The 25,216-nt window shown below is 37.9% G+C and overlaps 1 protein-coding gene across 1 annotated transcript in view; it reads right to left on the reverse strand.

The window, feature by feature from the left end:
• Positions 1–10,859: 10,859 nt before the first annotated feature.
• The window catches only part of SLAIN1 (SLAIN motif family member 1), a 63,586-nt gene continuing 49,229 nt past the window's right edge, over positions 10,860–25,216 (reverse strand). Inside the window, exons 5-7 of the mRNA XM_081302734.1 lie at positions 20,457–20,612; positions 13,647–13,929; positions 10,860–12,061 (exon numbers count right to left, since the gene is read on the reverse strand). Of these exons, the coding sequence (XP_081158860.1) occupies positions 11,986–12,061; positions 13,647–13,929; positions 20,457–20,612 (515 nt within the window). The 3' untranslated portion in view covers positions 10,860–11,985. The remainder of the gene's footprint in view (positions 12,062–13,646; positions 13,930–20,456; positions 20,613–25,216) is intronic.

Below are 25,216 nucleotides of genomic sequence, written 5' to 3' on the forward strand. Positions count from 1 at the left end.
TGGCTGTTAGCAGGAGGGAAAAAAAGTGAGAGCAGAGACCCCATGTAAGGCTCCTCTGCAACAGGATGGTGACTGTTAGTACTCCTAGTAGGGATACCTCTGGTGCAACTGGGTCCACAGGGACCTTGGTGATGGTCTTTCAAGTCCTGGTTGTTGTCCCTAGATGGAAGCCATATCCCTAGTTGGTGGCAGCAGTAGTATCAAGCCTGCAGGTACCTTGCTGTTGGGCTTCCAGGCCTCAGTCAGTGTCCCAAGATGGAATCTGCCCCAACTAAAAGTGGCGGAGGTGGCAGCAAAGGTCACCCAAGATGGTGGTGGAGGTGTCCCAACTGCTTTCAGAGATGGGCTAGAAGGATGGGCTGTGTGATTGTGTTGGGCAGCCTGTTCGGTGATGGCACACTGCGGCATGTGGTGCTGCAATAGGCAGCTGCCACCTGGCCCTGTTGTCCCATGGTGGAGATTACCATGTGGGAAGGGCTATGGTAGTGGCTACAGTGTCTCAAGATGGTGGTGGTTTGGGTGCAGCCACATGTTGGTGGATAGGGAACCGTAGTGCAGTGTTCCTCTCTGTGTAGGTGTGGGGTTCCTCTCCATGTGGGTGCAGGGATTCCTAGCTCTGGGTGAGATGGGGCACGTGGGTTTCCAATCCAAGCTCCTGGCCTTCATGAAATATTTTATTGAGTTTGTTTTGTAATGCAGTGTTTCTAGTTGTGAATTCTTTTAACTTTTGTTTATCTTGGAAGGATTTTATTTCATCTTAAACTCTGAAGCTTAATTTTGATGGGTATAGTATTGTTGGTTGCCATCCATTTTCTTTTAGAGCTTGGCATATATTATTCCAAGACCTCCTAGCTTTGAGGGTCTGGGTTGAGAAATTAGCTGAGATCAGGTTGGTTTCCCTCTCAATATTACTTCTCTAGAAGCCTTTAAATTTCTATCCTTATTCTGTATGTTAGGCCTTTCCATAATAATGTTACTTGGTGTGGGTCTGTTGTAATTTTGTATATGTGGGGTTCTGTAAGCCTGCTGTATTTTCTTTCTGTGTGTGTGTGTGTGTGTGTGTGTGTGTGTGTGTGTGTGGTACTGGGGATTGAACTCAGGGGCACTCGACCACTGAGCCACATCCCCAGCCCTATTTTGTATTTTATTTAAAAGCAGGATCTCAATGAGTTGCCTGGTGCCTCACCATTGCTGAGGCTGCCTTTGAACTCATGATCTCCTGAGCTGCTGGGATTACAGGTGTGTGACACCGCACCCAGCAATCCTGTATTTGATTTTCCATTTTGCTCTTAAGGTTTGGGAAATTTTTTTATATCATTTCATTGAAAAATTTGTGCATTCCTTTGGTTTGTATCTCTGAGACTTCATCTACTCTGATAAATCTTCAGTTTGGTCTTTTCATGTTATCCCATATTTCTTGCACTTTCTGTTCATGGTCTTTTAATATCTTTTCCCCCTGGTCAACTTTACTTTCTAAATTATATGTTTTATCTTCGTTGTCTAAAACTATCTTCCAAATGGTCTAGTCTATTGGTGATGCTTTCAACTGAATTTTTAATTTGGTTTATTAATTCCTTCATTCAGAGAATTTCTGATTGATTCTTCTTCAGGATCTCCATCTCTTTGTTTAAATGATCTTTCACTTCTTGTATTTTCTCTCTGATTTTATGTCTTATGTCATCTTTTATCTCCTAGATCAGTTTAACCATGAATTTTCTGAATTCTGTCTCAGACGTTTCCTCCACTGTGATGTCAAAGGAGTTTACTATTGAGGTAGTCTGGGTTATTTGGGATGGCTTGTTCCCTTGATTTTTCATATTGTTTGTGTGTCTATCCATCTATCTGGATGGACCTAATGCTGTAGAGTTTTATGGGTTTATAGCATCCCTCTATGTTACTAGTACCTCATGGATGGTGGGGAGCCCATGATAGCAACAATGTATGCAAACAATATGTAGCAGTAGACTAGGTCCTTAGTTCCTATTTTGAAATCTAGGGTTAATTAGTATGATATGTAGGGATAGTGGGATAAGCAATTTCCATCAGTAAAAATAGTACATAATCATGTATTATATCTGGCTTAAAAATCAAACATGAGGCGTTTATGCCTTCTGCTGTATTAACTATCACTGTGACATTGGTGGTAGGGGTAGACATTGAATACGTCAATTAGTATTAAGAAGTGTTAAGGACAGAGTTGAGTATGTGTAAAGAAGAAGAGATAGGAGTAGAAAAGAGTTTGCAATTTCAAAGAGTGAATAGGACAGATGCAGTGGTAACTTAGGATACGTGGTTAGTTTGAAAGAGGATGAAAAAACAGAAGAATATAAAAGAGGAGAGAGAGAGAATGGAATTTGGATTTCAGGAATAGAGAAATAAGAGAGAGGGAGATAAGAGGGAGATAGTAGTGATAAAGATGATACAAAAGAAAATCAAAATAAGGTAACCATAAGCCCTAGCCCTCCAAAATACAGAGCATGAAAAAATAACACCTTTGAAAAACACAAACTACAACAATAAAGAAAATAGAAAAAAAGAAAAACAAGGCTAGAAATGAAGAGACAGATATGAATACATGTAGGAGTCCTTGAATCAGTCAGTACACATTCAAATAAAACAAAAATCCAATATGGAAACCCAAAAGCAAAAAGCAAAATGGAACTACTACCACAACAAACAAGCAACAACAACAACAAAAAAAAAAAGAATAGAAAAAAAAAAATCTTGGTTAAATGGTAAGAAATTAAGGAGTTGTATCTACTATGGTAGACAAAATAGTGAGCGAATATATGTGTTCACTGACTGCCCATCTGGCTTTCTTGTTGAGGTATGATCTAAGCCTGGGAGTATGAACAGGGGGTTGTGCATCCTTCCTTTTATTGTGTTGCTCACTATGTTGAAGTTTGGGGTTTATAACTTCCTAATTTCACTTCTTGGAAGAGTAATGTGGGCAGGCTGGGCTGCAGGCCTGGAGGTGAAGTGAAGTACATAAGAAACCGAGTTGCGGGTGGGCAGCAAAGCAGTTGACCATGTCTCAGGGGCAGGTGATTCAGGGCCTGGCACTGGATCCTGGGGACCAACAGCAAGTCTATGTGCTGGGCTGGGCAGGTCTGGTGGCTAAGTGGTGTGTGGGGCAAGATGGAGCCTGGCCATGTTGGGAGTCCAGGTCTTCTGTGCCAGGTGGCTCAAGCCTGGGCACCAGGTCTGGCAGGCCAGCCGGTGAAGCTGTGTGCTGGACTAGGTGGGTCTGGCGGGGAAGCAGGACTATAGGCTGGTGCTAGCTGCAGGCCTAGTCTTGGAGCAATGGGCTGGGATGGGGGCCAGGGCAGGGTTGGGAGATTGGGGACTAGGGAGCTAGAGGGCCCTATTGGGTGTCAAACCTAGCATGTCCTGGGGACTGGTGGATGCTGGACTGGGGAGGGAGTCCAGGACCACACTGGTGCTGGGACGCAGTTGAGTGCCAGCCCGGGGGCTCCAGGAACCCAGTGGGTACTGGACCAGTGGCTGGGCGGGCTGACAGCAAATTACTGTCACATCCTCTCTTCCAACCTCTGACCTGCTATAGCCCACCAGACAGTCCCTGAGTGCTACAAGACTCAGGGAGCTGGGCGAGCCCAGCTCTCTCCAGCCTCTCGAACTTGTGTTCCCTGGGGGGAAATGCTCCCAGTTTCTGATTTTCCACAGGTTTGCTAGGCTCAGACAGGCACACACAGACCTAGCTGCAAACTCATAGATACGGGTTTCCAGTTTCCATGGCTCTTCCACGCTGCTGTCCCAAGATGGCTCCCAGATCAGCTATAAACTCTGGGAGAGTTTTTTTCTGTTTTGTTTTTTAAATACCCAACTAATGAGTCAAACTGTCCCTGGTTTGGCCAGGGCAGACTGCCCCTCCAGTCTCAGGATTTATCACTCTAAGCCTTGGGGAGATGTGGCATTCCTGCTGTTTGAGTTCTGGGTAGCCAAGCCAGGAGAAATGCGGCCTCAGGCCAATCTGCCATCTTGCCCCTCCTCCACAATATTTTTTAAAAACAACTATAAAAATTAGAACCATTATTAGCTTGTACCAAGAGGTAGGTGGATTTTGAACAATGGGCCATACTTTGCCCACCCTGACCTAGATAGCTGTGGAAGATTCTGTCAGCCAGCTGAGAGCTTTCTTTGAACTGGGGAAGGCAGCTTTGCCATCCAACAGGAACTCTGGGGAACTCCCCATCAGGGGCATCCCTCGACCCTCCCCTTACGGGAGGTGGTGTACAAATACCTCCACTCCTGAATGGGACAGTTCTGAGGTGTGCATACCATTTCTCAGAAGTTCCTTGTGGGCGTTATTGGCAGTTGCCCGCTGGGGTCAACTACATAACCCTTTGCTTCCTTCCCAGTCATCTCTCAATTCCCCCCTCACCTGTACATTTCCTGCACCTCCAACTTAACCACCTGTCTCAGGATCCTCTCTGGGAGAAAACCCAGCTAATACATCAGTCTTCAGTAACACAACTGAAGTGCGGGACCTGAAGTGCTGCTCTGGTGAAATGTAAAAGGCCTGTCACAGCTTAGCCCTCAAGCAGGGTGCAATTAGGAAAATGGTAGTGGAGTAGAAAAAAGGACGACCACCTTATGCCATGGCAAGCCATTTGGTAAAGCACAACGTCTTGACCTGCAAGGTTGTGGGAGAACAGACCACACCCTCACTTACCTCTAATCCCGGGATACGAGGTTCACCGAAAATCTGCCAAGTGCAAACCAGTAGCTCTACTGAAACCAAAGTCTTTCATCAAGCCCTCGGCTACCATCTCCACATCTCTTCCTAATTTTTCCTTCTAGTCTATCCATCTCTATGAGACAAATGACCATCCCATGGTGGACATGATGCTTCTTAAAATCCTTTCTACTACTGATGGACGTTTGGGTTGTTTCCCCTTGTTGAATATTATAAATAGTGTTGCAATGAACATGGAGCTCATTTGCAATACTAATTCCAATCCCTTGGGATATATACCCAAAGAGGTGGATTGCTGGCACGGAGACACTAATACCAGATGATCTCACTTATTGGTGGAATCTCAAAGTTTAACTCATAGGAGAGAAAATGTGGTTACCAGAGGTGGGATAGAGTGGGGCTAAGGAGAAGGGAGTTGTTTGTTCACAGGGACAAAATCAGTTACCCAGGAGGAGTCAGCTCTGATAAACAGCACACACGATGACTTTTGTTATTCATAATCTATATTTCAAAGTAGCTGAAAGAGATGTTTTACCAATAAAGAAATAATGGTGGGGGGAGGGGGGAGTTCTGTTTTAAATAGCTAGTTTGTGATACTTGCACAGAGCCCTGGCTCCCAGGATTAGAGCCCCCTCTTGCCCTTACATTTTCCCTCAGAGAGACCCAGGTCCCATTCCTATCTTGCAAGCTCTCCCTAAGAGCTCCTGCCCATCCCTTCAGCTTAGTTTCTTATAGCACTTCGCCACCCACTATGATGCAGCTAAATTAAAGCACCAGCTTCACCCAGCAATTAAGCCGTAGTTCCTTGCAAACTGTTCTCTTGTATGTATAGGTCTCTCAACAAGGAATGCCTGTCTACTTTGTGCCTGTTCCCATCTGAGCGCTTTAATCCCTTCTCATTCTAGAAGACAAATTTTGCTGAAAAGTCTGGCTTTGAATCCAGGCTCTGCCACTTATTAGCTCTGTGACCTTGGGCAAGTTCTTAACCTTTCTGTACCCTGGTTTCTTCATGTTTAAAATGGGAGTAATAACAGTATTTAACTTCATAAGGCTGTGTAGAGATTACATTATTGTGTGCCACATAGGAATAATATAGGAATGTTAGTATTATTATGTTCCCCATTAAACTTGGAATAAAATCCAAAGTCCTTAATATAGACTAGCAGCTCTATGGATCTGCCTCGTCCCCACCACTCAGGGTTGGCTTCATGGTCATGTACAGTGTGGCACAGGGTCCCATGCTCAGAGGGCCTCATGCTTGGTTTGATGCTCTACTATAAACATCCTCAAATTCTTAATATGCTTTCAGCAAAGGGTTCCACACTTTCATTTTCTACTGGTCAAATCACATCACTGGTCTTGCCATTAGCACACTAAGGTCCAGCCAGAGTAGCCTTCTCCTGGTCTTTCAAACATTATAAATTCTTTTCCATCTCTGCCCCTTCTCAAACTCCTACATCTTCAGCTTCTGTGTCTTCTGCTCAGGCCTTCCTGGAGGGCTCTAGGCAAATCATCCTTGTCCCCTTCCCCCCACCCACTACCATTCTATCTCTTAGCCCCTGTTTGCTCCTTTCTGAAAGGAAAAAAAATTTATTTACTTGCTTTGAATCTTTCTCACCAGAATTAAGAATGTAACTCCCATAACTAAACATTTGTCCTCCACATCACCAAAAAAAAAAAAAAAAAAAAAGCAGCAAGTAATGTCCTCTCAGTAAATATCTGTTAATGAATGAACTCCGGGCCTCTTCTAGGATAGAACAATTACACTCAGGCTACACTGAAGCTGGTCACAACCTTGGTGCCATCACTACAATCCTTCCTTTCTCTCCATAAATGTTGCATGGTTTGTTTGCACGGCTATTTTCTCTGAATTTCAAAGAACCCCAGAATCTACGTAGGGTCTCTCCTTCCCATTTCCTGGCTGAAATCTGAATTGCATAAGCACAGGAAGATAAAATGTGCTAAACATGTACATACCAAAGTCATATGGCTTAAAAAGACAGAAAGCAAAATTTGACACAACTATGGGGAAAAATAGAAACACCCATCATTTAAATCATCATGCTCTTACTTAGAGTAAGTGGACATAACATCACATTTTAAAAGCATGACTTGACCTGGACTCTCAGCCCTGATGGCTGTACTGCCAGGGCTTATCACATATTTAAGGGAGAAATAACTTTAGTATAACACAAGTGTTTCCAGATAGTGTTCACCTCAGAAAAACAATTGGAGACCTGTTGTCTTTGCTTATCTAGAACAGTCTGGGTAACATTGTGACTTTATAACACTGAATAAAAATAGAAATATTAGTAAATCAAACCCATGTTTTTTAAGAGACTAACCCAGCATAAGTGAGTTGGATTAATCTGAATACTTCAAGCTTGATTCAACATTAGAAAAATTCATTTAAGTAAAATACAATCTTAATCTGTTGATTGATTAAACAAAATAGTACTTTAATAGATGCAGAAAACTGTTAAAACCCATACTCTTATAAGAATATATTATTAGCAAGCTTGAAACTCAAGTATAAAAAATAGAGCTTTCCTTCTGAAATTAGCAGAGAACGATACCTATTATTATTTAAATAATATTGCATTAAAAATCATAGGCAAATAAGAGAAAATTATAAGGACAGGAAAGGGAAAAAAATCAATCTGACATCTATATATCTGACTATGTGTAAAGATTCTAACATATCTATATTTAAGGATGTTGAATAAAGCATTCAAAACAAGCCAGTGAAAATGAAATTTTAAAAAATATTGGGGCACTCGACCACAGAGCCACATCCTATTTAACAGGTCTCACTGAGTTACTTAGTACCTGCTGTCGCTGAAGCTGACTTTGAACTCGCGATTCTCCTGGCTCAGCCTCCTGAGCCACTGGGATTACAGGTATGTGCCACCATGCCCACTAGAGCTCATTTTAGTGAGAAATTAAAGACGACTTGAATCAATAAGAGAAGGGACAGACCAGGTTCACGGAGTATGAGACTCAAAATGGTTCAGCTTCAATTTTCCCCTAACAGAACGCATTCCTGACCAAAATTCCAACAGCAGCTTGTTAAAATACAAATATGGAGAGGAAAGGGATAGCATAGCCAAGACACTACTGAAGGGAAAGTAAGGTAACAGGACTTCTCTGCTACTTAGGAAAATTTATCATAGGGCTGCAGTGATTCAAACAGCATGGTTCTGGTGTAAGAGGAGATAGGTTGGAAACACGTGCACACGCACAGACACCTGCTGTGTTTTAGTAAGTGTTAACAGGACACTAGACACTAGAAAATACAACTGTAACCCTACCTTGCATAGTCCACAAAGCCAAATCAAGATGGATTATAAGCCTAAGCGAAAAGCAAAATAATAAAACTTCTAGAACACAATAAATATTCATGATCCCAGTGGTTAAGGACATACGTATTCCTTAGGCAACATACAAAAGGACTAACCTTTAAAAATCATGACAAATTGGTTCAATGTTAAAGTGAATAATTCTATTCATCAAAATGCCCTATTGAAAGAATTAAAAGGCAAGCTACAGAGTGTGCAGCTAGGTTCATGATGCATATAACTGACAAGAGGTTTCATAGCAGAAGGTATAAAGAACCACTACAAATCAGTAAGAAAACCCCAACAGAAAAATAGGCCAAAAGTACTGGACAGGAATCTATAAAAGAGGATGTGAAATCTATAAAAGAGGATGATTAAATTAAGGTTAAAAGCTACCACCACCAAAGATGTGCAACAACTGGAATTTTCATATTTTGCTTTAAAAATGTAAACTGGCACAACCAATTTGGAAATTAGATTGGCACCTATCTAGTAAAGCTACAGACAATGTTCTAAGAGCAGCTTCTAAGGTGGCCTCAAGGATTCTTGCCTCCTTGTGTTTACATTCAGATGTCACTTCAGAGATGAGATTTAAAAGACCTTGATTGTCATTTTGCCAGCATCCACACTTGCCCTCAAACAGTCCATTTTCATCAAATTCCAGAGAAACATTTTAAAAAGTGCCAAATCAGGATAGGTATGGAGCTTAATGGTGGAGTGCTTGCATAGCAAGTACAAGGTCCCAAGTTCAATCCCCAAAATCGTAAAAAGAAAAAAAAAAGTAAAAATGTCAAATCATACTCTGCTGCTCAAAATCATGCAAAAACTTCCCATTTTTACAGAGTAAAATTAAAGTTACTGAGGTCCCCCATACCCACCTAGCCTTACCTGTCACCCTTTTGACCTCCCTACTACTTTCCTCCTTGCTCTTCCTCAGCACACAGGAATGCTCTGTCCACAGCCTCCACACGGGCTTTCCTTCCTTTCCAGTGGCCTCTCTCAAGAGCACTCTGCAATTCAACTACAGGACTAATCCAATAGATGGGTGTGGGGCCTAAGATTATGCATTCCTGACAAGTCCCCAAAAGACTATGGCTGCTGATGTGGGGACCACAATTTGAAAGTTGTGCACAATCCTCCAGTATCCATGGTGCACAATGTATTGAATTCTCTCCTGCACAGCTGGAATGATAATGGTCACGCACTCTCCTAGCATAGTGAAAATCACCCCTATTTTGTGTTCTGTAGAACTCCAGGTAAAAAATATTATGAAATATCTCCAGGACTAACTCTCATCACCTTCAAGGTCTTTGCTCAATGTCAGATCTTAATGATACCTACTCAGATGATCCTTTTCAGTGTGATCCCTCCCCGCCCCAATTTCCCCAGCTCTCCTTCCTTGATTTTTTTTCCTCCATAGCATTCTCCACCTAACATGATGTCATCAACTTACTTGTTCTTGGCTTTACTCTCTCTGCCCATGAAAAATATCAAATCCAAGATTTTTTTTAATCCCAAGAAATAAGACTTTTTAAAAAATACATAAAATATTTGGACTGAAAATGAATTGAATCCTTTCATTTCCTCAAATGTGAACTTATTTTTAAAAATATAAGTTGGGGCTGTGTTTGCAGCTCCATGGTATAGCACTTGCCAAGCATATGTGAGGTCTTGGGTTCAATCTCAAATACTACAAAAAATAATGGTAATAATTACGTGCGATTACAGGAAGACAGTTTAATAGTAGGTATTAAAACCCTTTTGATACAGAAGAACTAGGATTCCAACATCAGCTTGACTATTTGCCAGCTAAATGTCTTCCAAAGGCTGATGGCACTTTTGTGGAATTCATCACCTTTAAAAAGGCTGTAACAGATGATAGAACAGAATTAGACAAATGTATACAAAATACCTTGCCCAGTTCTCGTCACTACAGAAATGTTCAGCAACTACTATCTCCTCTTTCATATCTCACCTTCTCTTGCTCACATTTCAATTTTGTTAATGGTCCTTTCAGTTCTAGATAAAAAAAAGAATATGCCTTTGCATATAATTCTAATGAAAACCTCTAATGACTGTTGGTGGAATTCCATCTTAAAACCAACAAAAACCTTTGCCTATCTCTCTTCCCAAAGTGGCCCACATTCTCCCTTAAATGAATGTTCTTTGCTTTACCTCAAAGATAACTCTCTAGATTGCTCCCATTCTCCCTTGAATAAGTATCTACATTCCTAAATAAACCTCTGTCTATGCCTTTGGGAAAAAACAAAAACACCTTTGCCTGGGGCTGGCGATGTGGCTCAAGCGGTAGCGCGCTCGCCTAGCGTGCGTGCGGCCCGGGTTCGATCCTCAGCACCACATACAAACGAAGATGTTGTGTCCGCCGAGAACTAAGAATAAATAAATGTTAAAATTCTCTCTCTCTCTGTCCCCCTCTTTCTCACTCTCTCTTAAAAAAAAAAAAAAAAAAAAAAAAAAAAAAAAAAAAAAAAAAAAAAACACCTTTGCCTAAACTTTCCGTAATACTTTCAGGTGATGTTTCCCAACTCATATAAAATATAATGCAGAAAAATGCCACCACTTTGCAATTTTACTGAGAAATCATTCCAAATTGAACTTGCATAAAATATTAAAATCTCTGCTGACAGTGTTCATTCATAAATGCATTTTGGGGCCTTTCTAAATGATAACCAAACCTTACAAAACTGAAACCTCACATTTCTTATCAGAAGTATTTTAGAGAAAAATAATTTTTACAAAATGTCATTATTCTAAATCTACCTACTTAAAATATAAATGTCCTGGTCCAAGATAACCTATATGGCCATGATAATCATTTTCACAACTGTAATGAAACATAATAAGCATGGTATTCTTCGTGTTCGTGATGCACATTCATGCATGACCTGATTTGCTGAAATAGAGTCTTTATTTCTGAACATTCCAAAACAGCAGTGTACACAGTAACAAATATTAAGTCATATACCATAAGAAAGCATTCATTAGTGCAAATGGGTTTTGTAAAAGGTCTATCAAAAGGGTTTATTTGCTTTAAAATGCATTCATTTCCAGAAGCATTGTTAATAAAACATTACTGTTTCATCTTTTGTAATAAAGTATTGAAAAATCAATTGTGGTATAGTAGCAAACATTGCAGGTATTAAGTGCAATGAGCTTGTGATGCCATTATAAATATGAAATCCATGGACGACAATAAATTAACAATGAAAAAGACAAGACGGTTTAACTCTGCTGTCTGGCTATCTCTTTGCAACACTTCAGATCATGTTGTGCTCATTCAACATAAAATTGTGTCCCAAATTGTATGATGTATTTTTGCTGATATATTCCTAGAGCTAAAAAAATAGTACCTTACCACAAAAATATTTTTATGGCACAAAATTTAAGTTGTTTCATAGTGGTTCACATAGGTGTAAAAAGAAATAGGCACAAAAAATAAAATTCCTGTAAACTATAAAAAAGTAAAATTCAAAGCATATGTTATAGAACCTAGTTGTAAATATGCAATGTATTAAAATACAGAACATGTAATGGAAAGATGTTTAGAACACTTAAGTAAATTGAACAAGTTACTTTAAAAAAAAAAAAAAACCTCATATGGCAAAGCATTATTGATACATTTCAGTTCTCTCAAAAAGTATTCAGGTACAGAGCAGTTCTACAAAAACTTCCTAGATCTAAGTGTCACAATACTGCAACCACAGGTTTGAGAATGTTGCAGTATCTCAGGCAAATATTTAAGTGCAATAATTAGTCTCTGGTGATTGGTCCATTGAAAAACAACGCAGGACATATGTTAAAATGCAAAAGGGAAAGAATATCCCAACGTCCGCCGTTACCCAGCCAGCTAGGTAACACAACCCTCATTTTTCACTTCTTTCCCATTCTTCAAGGGTACATAAAACTGCATCAGTAGCAACCATCTCTCCAGTTTCCATCCCTCAGTGTGCTGAGTGAAGACAGAGGCTTTGGAGGCTGCAGGAAACTACAAAGGGTTGAAAAGAGGAAACAGACTGTTAATAATCCCATGAGTGACATCACTTGCTTTGATCATCTCTCCCATCAATGCTCTTCCTTCAGTAATGACAAGCTACTGGCAGAGCAGTCCCAAATGTACCTTTCACATTTCTGGGCCTTCACAGCATGTGTCATATGTATACAAGTAAATCTGCTATGCAATGTATAAATTATTGTTTTTTTTCAATCAGAAAAAAACAGATAAACTCTTCAATAGAAAAATGGCCTAAAAAACATAAATGACAATTTCACTGAATATAAATAGCACACGAACATAAAGAAAATTTCAATCTTATTAATAATCAAAGATTTGCCTATCACATTGCAAAGAATGTTAAAAAGAATGATAATATGTGGTGTTTGCTTAAGTTTGGAAAAACAGACTCTCTCTTATAATCTGGCAACTTTTCCAGGGCTTTAGTTTGGAGACATATACAAGGATAAATGGATGGTCCATAATAATCTATACAGGTCAAATTATGTAATTCTTTTCAAGGACGAACAAGACACAGCTCTGTATTTACTAAGGGAAATAAGCCAGAATTTATTGAACAAACATATACCCAGACAATTTCTGCCTGGGTAATAAGATTATGGGTCAGTCTTTATTTTCTCTTCTGTTTTGCAATAGTTTCTGAATTGTTTATGTTCTGAGTAATGCTTACTTCTATTCAGAAAATAAAAAGCTTATAAAAATGCATAAAGAAAAATTACTGTTCCAACATCCCTTTAAAACTTTCACTATGGTTCCTTCCCTCTCTTCTTTCATATCCTCATTTCTCTTAAGAGTTGTTTGTATTCATTTTCTCATCATCAATCTCTCAGCTTTTTTTTTTCCCCATAAGACATTCTAGAATGTCCAGTTCAAGAAGGGTACAACATGACCATGAGCTTGTCTAACATGACTTCTGCAGGTAATCTGGAATTTTAAAAGGAAAAAAGACCACACTCAACCTAAAGCATATCAAACTTACCAATATAAGCTGATAAAGCCCATACTAAGTATCACTAAGATGATTTTTAAACCATAAGTGTGGGGAGAGAATATGCATATGCATACAAAATGTTTCCACATTTCGATATAAAAATGATTGATTCAATTAATACATACTTGAGATCCTACCCTGTGCTGGGCACTGGGAGTATGTGACAGTGAACCAAAGAATCAATTACCCTCCACCTTCATGGAGCTTACAATTTTGAACAGTGGTGTCATGTGAGCAAGGACCTGAAGGAGACAGGAAGCAAGCCATGCAGGTAACTCAGAGTGGGAAGAAACTACCAAAGCTCAGGAAATAGGCCTTACCTTGGTAAATTCAAGCTAAAGCAAATAGTGTCTTAAAAGTGAAAAGAGTATGAAGTTACAGAAGAAGATGAGATCAGAGAAGAGGACCTGGCCACACAAGGCATGTCCTCCAGAAAGAGGAGGAAACAGGTACGGCCATACAGGGCAGTGACCTGCTGAGTTAAACTGAGTCAAAGCAAGTCAGGTGGTTCCTGGAGCAGTTTCGAACTTAAACTGCAAATGAAGTTATATAAACCAACAGGCCTACCTTCTAACAGGCTGTGCAATTTTGCTCCGAGGCAGGTTACTCCCATTTATTGCCAATGAAGGTCTTGGAAGTGCGCTGCGGCCCATGATCCCAGAAGCTGCAGCTTTGTTTGGGGTAGGGATTCCTGTGCTGGAATACAACTGTAAGCCGTTGGATAAAGGCATGTTACTGCTGCCTTGAACAGTTGGACTCACGTAGGCTGTGGCTTTAAGAGGCTGCCGGACAGACACTGGGAAATGTCCCACGCTGTGGACTCTATGTTGAATCTGTCCTGGTGATGGAACTAGAAGAGAAAACAATACTCATATAAGGAAACCTCTGCTGCCATCCAACTCAGGAAACATGTACTATATTCAGAGGAGCCTATATTGTCTAAAAGGAGATAAATGACATACAGGTTCCAGACAACATTCAGCATTAGGAAATCCTAACTCTTGACAAGAGCCTCCTATCAATAGCCAACGCTGTGAAATGCCTAATTAGAGCCGACGAGTGGACAGTGTGTGCATGTGCACAAACCAATCCCCATGCAGTTGAAAATCCAAGTATGACTTCTGATCTCCCCCAAACTTAACTAGTAGCTGCTGTTGACCTACATGAAATCTTACCAATAACAGCCATTCATACCTACTTTGTATGTTATATTTATTATATACACAGTAAAAACTATTCGAAACCCAAAAGGGATTACTTTTTGCAAGATGCACAATTTACTGGAGAGAGGAACTGCTCAAGTGGAGATGATCAGTGTTCCAGAGCATTTTATGTGAATACTACTAACAACCTGAGCTCACCACTACAGCTACAGGAGGAGGTCAGTAAATGATCACAGTAGTACAGTGATGCACAACAGATACTTTTATGAGGCTATTATTTAATATTACATCTTTATGTTCATTTACACTTCTTTCTACTGAATGGGACCGGGTGTGGTCTATAAATAAGTGTTAATGTTGGTAAATTTTGATAAATTTTAGCTTTTTTTAATTAATTGTTTTTTATTTATATATGACAGCAGAAAGCATTACAATTCTTATTACACATATAGAGCACAATTTTTCATATCTCTGGTTGTATACAAAGTATATTCACAACAATTCATGTCTTCATACATGTACTTAGGATAATAATGTGCATCACATTCCACCATCATTTTTAACCCCCTGCCCCCTCCCTTCCCCTCCAACTCCTCTGCCCTATCTAGAGTTCATCTATTCCTCCCATGTTCCCCCTCCCTAACCCACTATGAATCAGCCTCCTTATATCAGAGAAAACATTCGGCATTTGGTTTTTTGGGATTGGCTAACTTCACTTAGCATTATCTTCTATAACCCCATCCGTTTACCTGCAAATGCCATGATTTTATTTTCTTTTATTGCTGAGTAATATTCCATTATGTATACATGCCATTTTTTTAATCCATTCATCTACTGAATTGTGCTGCTATAAACATTGATGTGGCTGTGTCCCTGTAGTATGCTGTTTTTAAGTCCTTTGGGTATAGGCTGAGGAGAGGGATGCCTAGGTCAAATGATGGTTCCATTCCCAATTTTTCAAGAAATCTCCATACTGCTTTCAATATTGGCTGCACCATGGTATTGGCACCAAAACAGACTGGTAGACCGATGGTACAGAATAGAGGACACAGAGACTAACCCACAAAAGTACAATTATCTTATATTAGACAAAGGCACCAAAAACATGCATTGGAGAAAAGATAGCTTCTTCAACAAATGGTGCTGGGAAAACTAGAAATCCATATGCAACAAAATGAAATTAAACCCCTCTCACCAAACTCAAATGGATCAAGGACCTAGAAATAAAATTAGAGACCCTGCATCTAGTAGAAGAAAAAGTAGGCCCTAATCTCCATCATGTGGGATTAGGCCCCAACTTCCTTAACTTCTTTCTTTTTTAGTGCAAAAATTAAAATTAAGACTCAATAAATGGATGGACTCAAACTAAAAAGGTTCTTCTCTGCAAAAAAAAACAACAACAACAACAAAAAAAAAAACAATCTTTGAGGTGAACAGAGAGCTTACATCTTGGGAGCAAATCATTACCCCTCACAAATCAGAGCACTAATCTCTAGGGAATATAAAGAACTCAAAAAGCTAATCACCAAAACAACAAATAACCCAATCAATAAATAGGCCAAGAACATGGATACTTCTCAGAAGATGATATACAATGAATCAACAAATATATGAAAAAATGTTCATCATTGCTAGTAATTAGAGAAATGCAAATCAAAACTACACTGAGATTTCATCTCACTCCAGTCAGAATGGCAGCTATTGAATACAAATAACAATAAATATTGGTGAGGATGTGGGGAAAAAGGTAAATTTTAACTTTTTATAAGAGACATTTATATTTTATGGTAGTGATAAAATGGACTTATCTACATCATTTTATGCACTCACATACCTTTTGCTTAATTTTTTTTATATTTCTAAACTATATGGTTATTCTGCAAATTTCTTTCAAACTTGCCACAAATCTAAAAAAAAAAAAGAAAAAAGAAAAAAAGAAAAAAGAAATTTCATGTATAAGTGGACCCATATGGTTCAAACTGGTATCGTTCAAAGGTCAACTATATATATAAAGCCAGTTCTAAGCACAGCCTTCTTTCCTTCAATAAATTTTATAATCTGAGTTCTTACTAGAAAAATGCTTCCTTGGTTGCCTGGTAGACATTAGGATTTCTTGAGGGTTGCCCTGGGGATGGTTTCATGGAAATAAAACAAGGAGACAATCTAAGAGTTGTAATTATAGAAAGGAAGACAGAAATGATATCTGTAGGTACAAATAGCTTACTACAAACATTCTTTTTTTTAAAAAAAAAAAAAAGCTTTTTTTTTCTTTTTTATACCTTTATTTTATTCATTTATTTGTATGTATTGCTGAGGATCGATCCCAGGGTCTCGCATGCACAAGGCGAGCGCTCTACCGCTGAGCCACAACCCCACCCTACAAGCATATTCTTTAAAGAATATTTATTATGACATTTTCTTGTCTCATAAGGTCATTTTAAAGATTAAATAAATTAATATACTTAAAGTCTTAGAAGAGTGCCTGGCACTTAGTAAGCACTCAATCAACGAGTATAAGCTATTCCATTACCTTTATATTAGCAGCAAAATCTCACATGAAGAGACCTCTCTGGATAGCTACTCATAAAAACTTCACATCTTCACTCTCCCAACATTGTACAATTGTTTCACATTAAAAAGCAATAAACTATTAGAAAATTTTAAAATGTAGTAATACTTTTCTTCAAAGAATAAAATGAATCAAACCTAATAGAAAATGCTACCTATATTCAAAAAAAAAAGTTTGTATATGAATTTGGTTCAGTTTCTTTTGACACATAAAAAAGAAAAATTATATAAATCTTAAGTCTATGGCTCAGTGAATCTTCAAAGCAAAGACATTTTTGTAACCACTCCCCATCCCGAGATACACAGTTTCACCAGAGTCTCAGGGGTTCTGTCAGGAGTCCCACTTTGATCATCACAGACTGGCTATTCCTACCTTGAACTTCATCATGAATGGAATTACATGATATGCTCTCTCTGTGTCTCAGTCGTTTATGCTGATGCATTGCTATGTAATATTCCACTGTATGAATGTCACAATCTCTCCTGATGATGGAAGGTTGGGTTCTTTCATACGGAGTTTTATTAAAACCCTCTGAACATGTTTTAGTGATCATATGCATATTATGTTAGGAAAATATCAAATTCCATCACATTAGGAAAAATGAATTTAATTACCAAGCCTATTGGATACAATATCAAAACATAAATGCCAATTGTATTCTAAATATTGGCAAACAAGGAAAAACTAAAATTTAAAAAATAATATTTATTAAAACATTTTAAAAAAGAGGTTGGGGTTATAGCTCAGTAGTAGAGCACCTGCCTAGTATGTGTGAGGCACTGGGTTCAATTCTCAGCACTACATAAAAATAAATGAATGAATAAATAAATAAATGGGCGGTATTATGTCCCTCTACAACTAAAAAAAAATTTTAGAAAAAAACCCAAATATTTAGAAATAATTTTAGGTAGATATGTGGAATCTCTACATAACAAGCTTCAAAACATTGTTGAGACACATTAAAGAAAACCTAAATCAACAAAGGACTGGCCATTCTAGGTTACACCTAGAATGTTAAGATTCTCACAAAATTCAGTGAAATTTCAATCAATTTCATCTGAAATAAAACTTTAGAACACTTCAGAAATAGATTCTCAGCAGTGTTATTTCTCATACACAAGATATATAACTGCCATTGATAAAAAAAAAAGAACTGATAAGAAAAACTGGTTAAAATTAATAGGCATAATCCTATTTATAAATGAGAAATCAAGAATTAAACAGAATATAACTTGCCCACAAGTTTATGATTACAAAAAGACCCAAACTCAGGTCTCAACTACAACTATGTCTTTCCATACCACACTGCCTTTCCAACTTTCTCTACCTAACCTCGGCTCCTTTCTTTTTTTTTTTTTTTAATATTTTTTTAGTTGTTGATGGACCTTTATGTTTTATTTATTCATTTATATGGGGTGCTGAGAATCAAACCCAGTGCCTCATGCATGCTGGATAAGCACTCTACCACTGAGCTACAATCCCAGCCCAACCTAGGCTCCTTTCTGAAAGCAAAATGGCCTGGAACCAGAAGTCTTCATGACAGAAACTCAGAAAGCATGGATAAAGAGCAAGGCTTGGAGTGGGCAGGGATTTCCTGAGCATTATGCTTGACTTACAAATAATAATTTTTCTATTTTCTTCATTTCTTTTAGATATGCTAACTGGAATTCTACTGTAAAGAACTTCCCCTCTTTTCCATTTATTTATTTACTTCAGTAATAACTCATGGATTTTTATTTCATTCTTTCAGTTATGATCCATTATTATATAATCATTTATTCTGTGGCTCAAATTGTCCTAGACTTGGTCACTGAGAATTTCTTCAAACTGGTTCCTATGTTCTTTTGATATGTTTTATTTTTTGAGCACTTTACTCAAAGCTGCACTCTTTTTTTTCTTTTTTATATTTTTAGTTGTAGATGGACACAATACCTTTATTTTTATTTATTTATTTTTATGTGGTGCTAAGGATCAAACCCAGTGCCTCACATGTGACAGGCAAGTACTTGACCACTGAGCCACAAGCCCAGCCCAAAGCTGGACACTCTCATTCTTACACATTCTATTCTATTTTGGGTTACAGGTTTTCCTGGCACTCAAATATGCTATTAACCACACTGAGTTGGACTCAATAAAAATTCCTCATTGGCATCATATTTTTTATTGTCAAAGTCACATTCCTCCTGTCCTATACTTGTATTGTTGATTTCTGTAACTCGAATACAGAACTGTACATTCCTTTTAAATTTCTTCATGATACATTTGGTCCACTGATTAAGCTCATGACATAAATATCACAGTCATTTCAGTTTCAAGACACTAGCAAAGTCACAGATTGTCTCTGTGTCTTTATATAAATCACTAATTCAAATATTCAACAGGTCAAGCCCCAAGATGCAACTCCATGGCAAGCATTCATGCAAGCATTCACTGAGTTCATTATGTTAAAGCAACATTCTAGTCGCTGGGAAGAGAAAGTAAAATACGCTACCTCTCGTGCTCAGAGGAAGCTTATCTGGTAAGGAAGACAAACATACTGACAAAGCATGATGCAGGTTGAGTAGCCTTTACTCAAAGCGTTTTGGATTTTGTATTTTTCCAGGTTTGGGAATATATATCTGGGAATAATTTTGTGTAAAAAACAAAGTCCCAAGGTACATAATGCACTTGTGACATCATGTCAGCATTTAAGTTTTTCAGATTCTGAAGCATTTCAGATTTTGGACTTCTGGATTAGGGATGCTCAACCTATATAATGAATAATAGAAGTAAGCACCAAAAATCTACCTATTCTAAACTTATTTGGGTGATATTTAGGAGAATGTGTTAAGGTCATCAAGGAAGAAATGAAGATTTTCCGAAGGGCTGGCATTTGGGTTGTATTTTGAAAGTAAATAGAAGTAAACTGAATGAAAAGGAAGGGAGAAGAATGTCAGGCAGTGAAGAACAGAATTTGGAGTCAGAACATCATAGTAGTTAAAAACAAATTCCCAGAGTAATCAGACCTGTTTAAAATCTATGTTCTTCCATCTGCCTGGCCTCCGGCAAATTGTCACTTCACCTGTCTAAAATTTAACCCCAACAACCTATAGGAAGAGCATGTGTAGGAACAGGGGAAAAACCCTAGAACCACCAAATCCTCACACAAACTGGAGCACCATGTTTAATGCTTACTGCACTGCTCACTGATGGGTAGAACAGATAGAGATGTACTGAAATGTAGCAAATAAAAACTATTGTCCACACACTTCTGTAGAAATGCTACAGGATGGTGAACAACAAGACCAAAGCAATAGCTAGACAAAATTAATGTGTTTATTCAAAGTAAAAGTATCAGGCTGACAGCTAGAAAAAGGAGACTTTACACAGAAAAAAAGAGGTTATTTTTATACAGTATGGATAAATTAATGACCATTTAATATGTCTGCTAGCATTGGATATTAAAGGCCTGTATGTAATTGAATGTTATCACTTGGGAACATAGGCACTGGTGAAAATATAACTCAACTGTAGTGGAAAAATACAGAAAAGTTACAAGACAAGGAGAAAAGTTCTAAAAAGAAGAATTGGAATAGTAAGTTGTTTTCCTTAATGGTATTACAACTAGTTAAAAATTGTAATAAAATTAAAATTTATTAAACTTACTACAAGATTGTATTCTTGAAATTCCATTTCCAGCTCCATGCAAGCTTGAGTCAAAACTCTGACTGTTCCGCACGGTGACTGGAGAACTAACATTGCTACTAATAGCAGTAGTACTTGGCATCCGGGCTAGATTAGGCATACTTCTTCGGAGCTTATCTGGAAGAGAAAAGAATTTTACTAATTTTAAAATAACAAATTTCAGGGCTGTAGCTGTAGCTCAGTGGCAGAGCACTTGCCTAGCATGTGTAAGGTCCTTAGCACCATATAAAAATAAAATAAAGTCATTCTGTTCATCTACAACTACAAAACAAAATTTTTTAAAAAATAACAAATTCCATGTCAACTAAAACACTTGTTTTCAAAAGTAAATAAAAACATATTTGCTCAACAACAAAAAGTATCATGTGCATGATGAACAACCTAACAGAGAATTAACCTCTTCTATCGGAAAACATACTCTCCAACCAGAAGAATTTCATCTAATCGCTTGTTATTAAAAGAAAGTATGTGTCCTATAAAAAGAGATGGCACCTATCTAATCAGATACTACCTGTTTGTTCCTACTCAATAAGTGGATGAAATTATGTCAAATAATGTTTGAAAACAATCTTACAGCTATTTAATTTTTAAAAAAGTAGACATTACAAACTTAAAACCTAGGAGAGTCAAAACTAACACTTGCCAAGTTTTTGCCAACATATCAACATTGAACAAATTAGTGAAATTTCAACATGAGATGTCTTTAGATATCCACTCATCGCACAAACAGGACCATGTGAACTTCTGAGAATGCTAACTCTCTTTAGTGCACCAACAAAGGATTGCAAAGACCAAGAGAAAGCTTGGATCTCTTTCTCCTTGCCGTGTGTGTCTTTGGCCACTAGGAGGCAGCAGAGTCACACACAGATCTCAACCTGGTTCAGTCTGAAATAAGCAGTAGCACCAATTTAGAAGGCAGTTTTTTCTTTATTAATATACAACCCCCACTGCCCAAGACTACAGTGCCTGTATCAGGTCACTCAAGCTCACAAAACAAACAGTATATATGGACTCTAAGCCAAACTCTGTTCAAGTACAGAACTAGATTCATTTCTTTCTTCCCGTCACACATTTTCTTCTACATTAATAAGAGTTTCCCAAAATGCATCTTTTCTCTCCACCCTAGACTCCAAGTCCTGTTAATTATGCCTAACATTTAGTGAACTTTTCCAATGCCAGTGGCTCATTTATCACATCATTTATCATCTACATTTTCATAAAGTCCTCTTAATTGGTCTCCATGCCCCCCGCCTTGTTCCCCCAGTCTGTAGCCAGTTCCACTCTTCTGCAACACAAGCACACACCTGGCTCTGCCCCTAATTCAAATTCCTCTGACTCCCATTCTTTTTTCACTTCCACCTAAGATCTCTGGCTCCTGAGCATGGCCTTTTGCACAACACCATCAGGGTAGAAGCTCTCTGTATGTCATCAGCCCATCCAGTGACCCCAACCAACCACTCAGCCAGCTCCCAACCACAGGAGGGCACTCTGGTAGTGTGAGCACGATGGTCCCTCCATTCCACCCTTCCCCATTCTGTGGAAAGAAGGAGCAAACAAGGGAAGGAATATTTATTGTGCACATACTAAATGCAAGGCCTTCTAAGATGTTTGGGATACCACAATACATAAAACAGACACAGGCCCCAATTCTCATTGAGTTTGTAGTCTAAACTGGATTTTCCTCAGCGTTTTTTCCATTATTGATGCTAAGGGGGAAAAAAAACAAAACCTAAAGTAAATTGAAATTTAAAATTAACCTTAGTTTCTTCCAATTGAAATAAGTTAAATATTAAATGGATAACATTTAGAAAGGTACAATTAAACTTTTGGAAGATCACAAACCATTGTAATACCTTTTTTTTTTTCCTTACTTAAATTCTACAAGATATCTTTATTAATAAATATCCCAAAATACTTAAGTGCACATATCAGGACATCCAAGCTTAGGTTCATTTTCTTTCAAGCTAAATCAGAAAACCAATGATAAGCTTGAATCCTAAACCAAATGCGTTCAAGGACAAGCCAGACTCATCTCCTCTTCCTCCCGCTGCACACCCTACTCCCTCTAAATTACTTAGACTCATCAACTCTGACTTTGTCCAGTAACTTTCACCCCAGTGGGGTAGTGTAGGGAACAGACAAGTATTATAAGCATTCTCATACAGTAAGTATAATAAAGTATAATAAGAAAATTTGGTGCTATGACAGAAAACCATAAAAATGTTTTACTCAATTTGCTAACTCTCACAAATACTTAAATAATTAGCATAATTATCCCCCCTCACAGGAGCTCAGACACCTCCTAGCTGAGGTATCCATGACTTACACATTCCCTCACTCTCCATGCTTATTTCTAAATAACACTCAGATACTGCATTGACTGCTAATTTCTTGGTAATTTTCCTCATTATAGTATTTTTTCTTATATCCTCAGGAATCCCTCCCAAATAGGGGTCATCCCAAGACCCCTAGTTAATGTCCAAACTAGACCACAGTACCAAAACACATAAATACCAAACTTCTTTCTCCTGTACACGTACACCTATGATAAAGTTTAATATAAAAATTAAGTTATTTGTAATCCTTACTATACATAAGAATATACTATAAGAACATCATTAAAATTTATAAATTATTTAATTCTGAGAGTTTCCATTTGAGATTTTCTGACCACAGTTGACTGTGAGTAAAACAAACTACAAAAAGCTAGGCCTTAATGGGGGTCAGGGGGACAGGACCTCCTATAACTCCTTGAGGCTTGATTTTTCATTAAAAAAAAAAATGTTTTTGTGATGCTGGAGATCGAACCCAGGGCCTGGTGCACGCAAGGCAAGTGTTCTACCACTGAGCTACATCCCCAGCCATCCCTAAGGTCAATTTTTAATAATCGTTTATCTAATACCCTCATATTCCTATTAAAGCTCCTAGCCCCATTCAGCAGACATTTAATACATTCAGCAAGTATTATGCATGCATGTGCAAGTAGAAAGTATGTGGTGGAAATGAGGACTTAAAAGGGATAAATTCTTATCATCTACATCTAGGTATTTTGAAAATACCTAGATTCAAATCCCTCTGACTCCCATTCTCAAATGCAGCCATGAAGTAAGCTTCAAATGAGACTAAGTTACTTTCACTCCATATTTTTAAACAGCAAGGACAAAGAGGGAAATAATTATATGCCATTAATTAGAAAACTGAGATTCTAATTCTTAAATTTATAATTCTTTTAAAATTTCTCTCCATCTACCATAAAAGTTTTCAAATATTTAGAAATATTGAAATAGTATGATAACAAACAGTTGTATATTTTATAGCTAGATCTACTGACTGTTTTTGCTTTGCCATATTTAATTCATCTTCACATATACATTTGTTTGCTTTAGTTAAACAATATAAAAGCTGCAGGCATCTTGACACTTTGAATGCATATGAATCTCCTAAGAATAATTCTATAGAACCACAATATTTTCATCATGTACAAGCAAAATAACATCAAAACCCATATACAAAAATTTCCAAACATCTCAAGAAAGTCTTCCCTTAAAATTCCCCCCAAAACCACTATCTAGTCAATAAGGTTCACACATTATTCTTTGTTATGTCTCCAATCTTAATCCAGATGCAGTCTTCAAAACCAATCTTTACACACACTTAAGTACCAACTCAGTTTTTCAAATCTGTAATCCTGAAATATGCCCTTAAAAATAAAGCCTTCCAAATATAAAGATTAGGACACCATGCTTCTTGGAGCGAAGACGTGAGATCCAGACTTTGCCTGAGCATTTGAAAATGAGGTTCACTTCCCTGTCAAACAACTTAGACTGTATTAATAACTACACACACTTTAAAGTTTAAGGAATCAAAAGCAATGCTCTAGTTTTTATCTTCCCAAGAAATCAAGAATTTAATCTTCAAGGACTGAGACGCAACAGGAAATTGGAGGAACAGACCAAAGAAAAAATGCAAATGAGTTTGCTCAGAGCCAAGGGGTAGTAGACTCACCACTCCATGGAACAAAGACTCGGGGAATCTTCAGGAATTGAGGAGAGACTTAGTTACCCACCAAGCAGCCAGCCCCAGCCTTCTAGTCAACTCAGGGAACAGGGGAGGTGGCTGCACCACCAATGACCACATCACACCACTAATGACCCCTACTATACCTCAAAGTACAGAATGTTGTCAATGAACCTGCAAGGGTTGGTTATTTTTGATATCCAACAAACCATTCCAAATATGCTCCTTTTAATTCTATGACTTAGAGAAACATACCAAGAACTATATAAGAGCTATAGAAGCAGTAAATATAAAGATATATTTTTACCTTATTTTCAATTTATTGAAATGCTAATAATTATCTTCTATCAATATTATTTTAGTAATTTGGAAAACCATTGGATATATCCATTTTAAAGTTACCATCCTTATATCATAATTTGGTTGAAATAATATCTGATAATAAATGGAGGCTCATATCTAAGCCATATGTTTTTAAAAATTTAAAAAGGTTGGGTGGAATGGGAGGCCAATTTTATTCAGCACATCCACTCAAGGCAACATAACATTCAGTATTTAATTTATTCCTTGTAGCATATTCAGGTTGGGAGAATCCATACCAGATGGTTTGATGCAAAATTGTAGATGTTTTCTGAGAGATAGTTATTATCTTGTCCACATTTTATGGCTAAGGAAACCAAAGCTCAGAGGCTTGAAAAACCCAG

This window comes from Spermophilus citellus (genome assembly GCF_964194105.1).
Source record: "Spermophilus citellus genome assembly, chromosome: 1".
Taxonomy (NCBI): domain Eukaryota; kingdom Metazoa; phylum Chordata; class Mammalia; order Rodentia; family Sciuridae; genus Spermophilus; species Spermophilus citellus.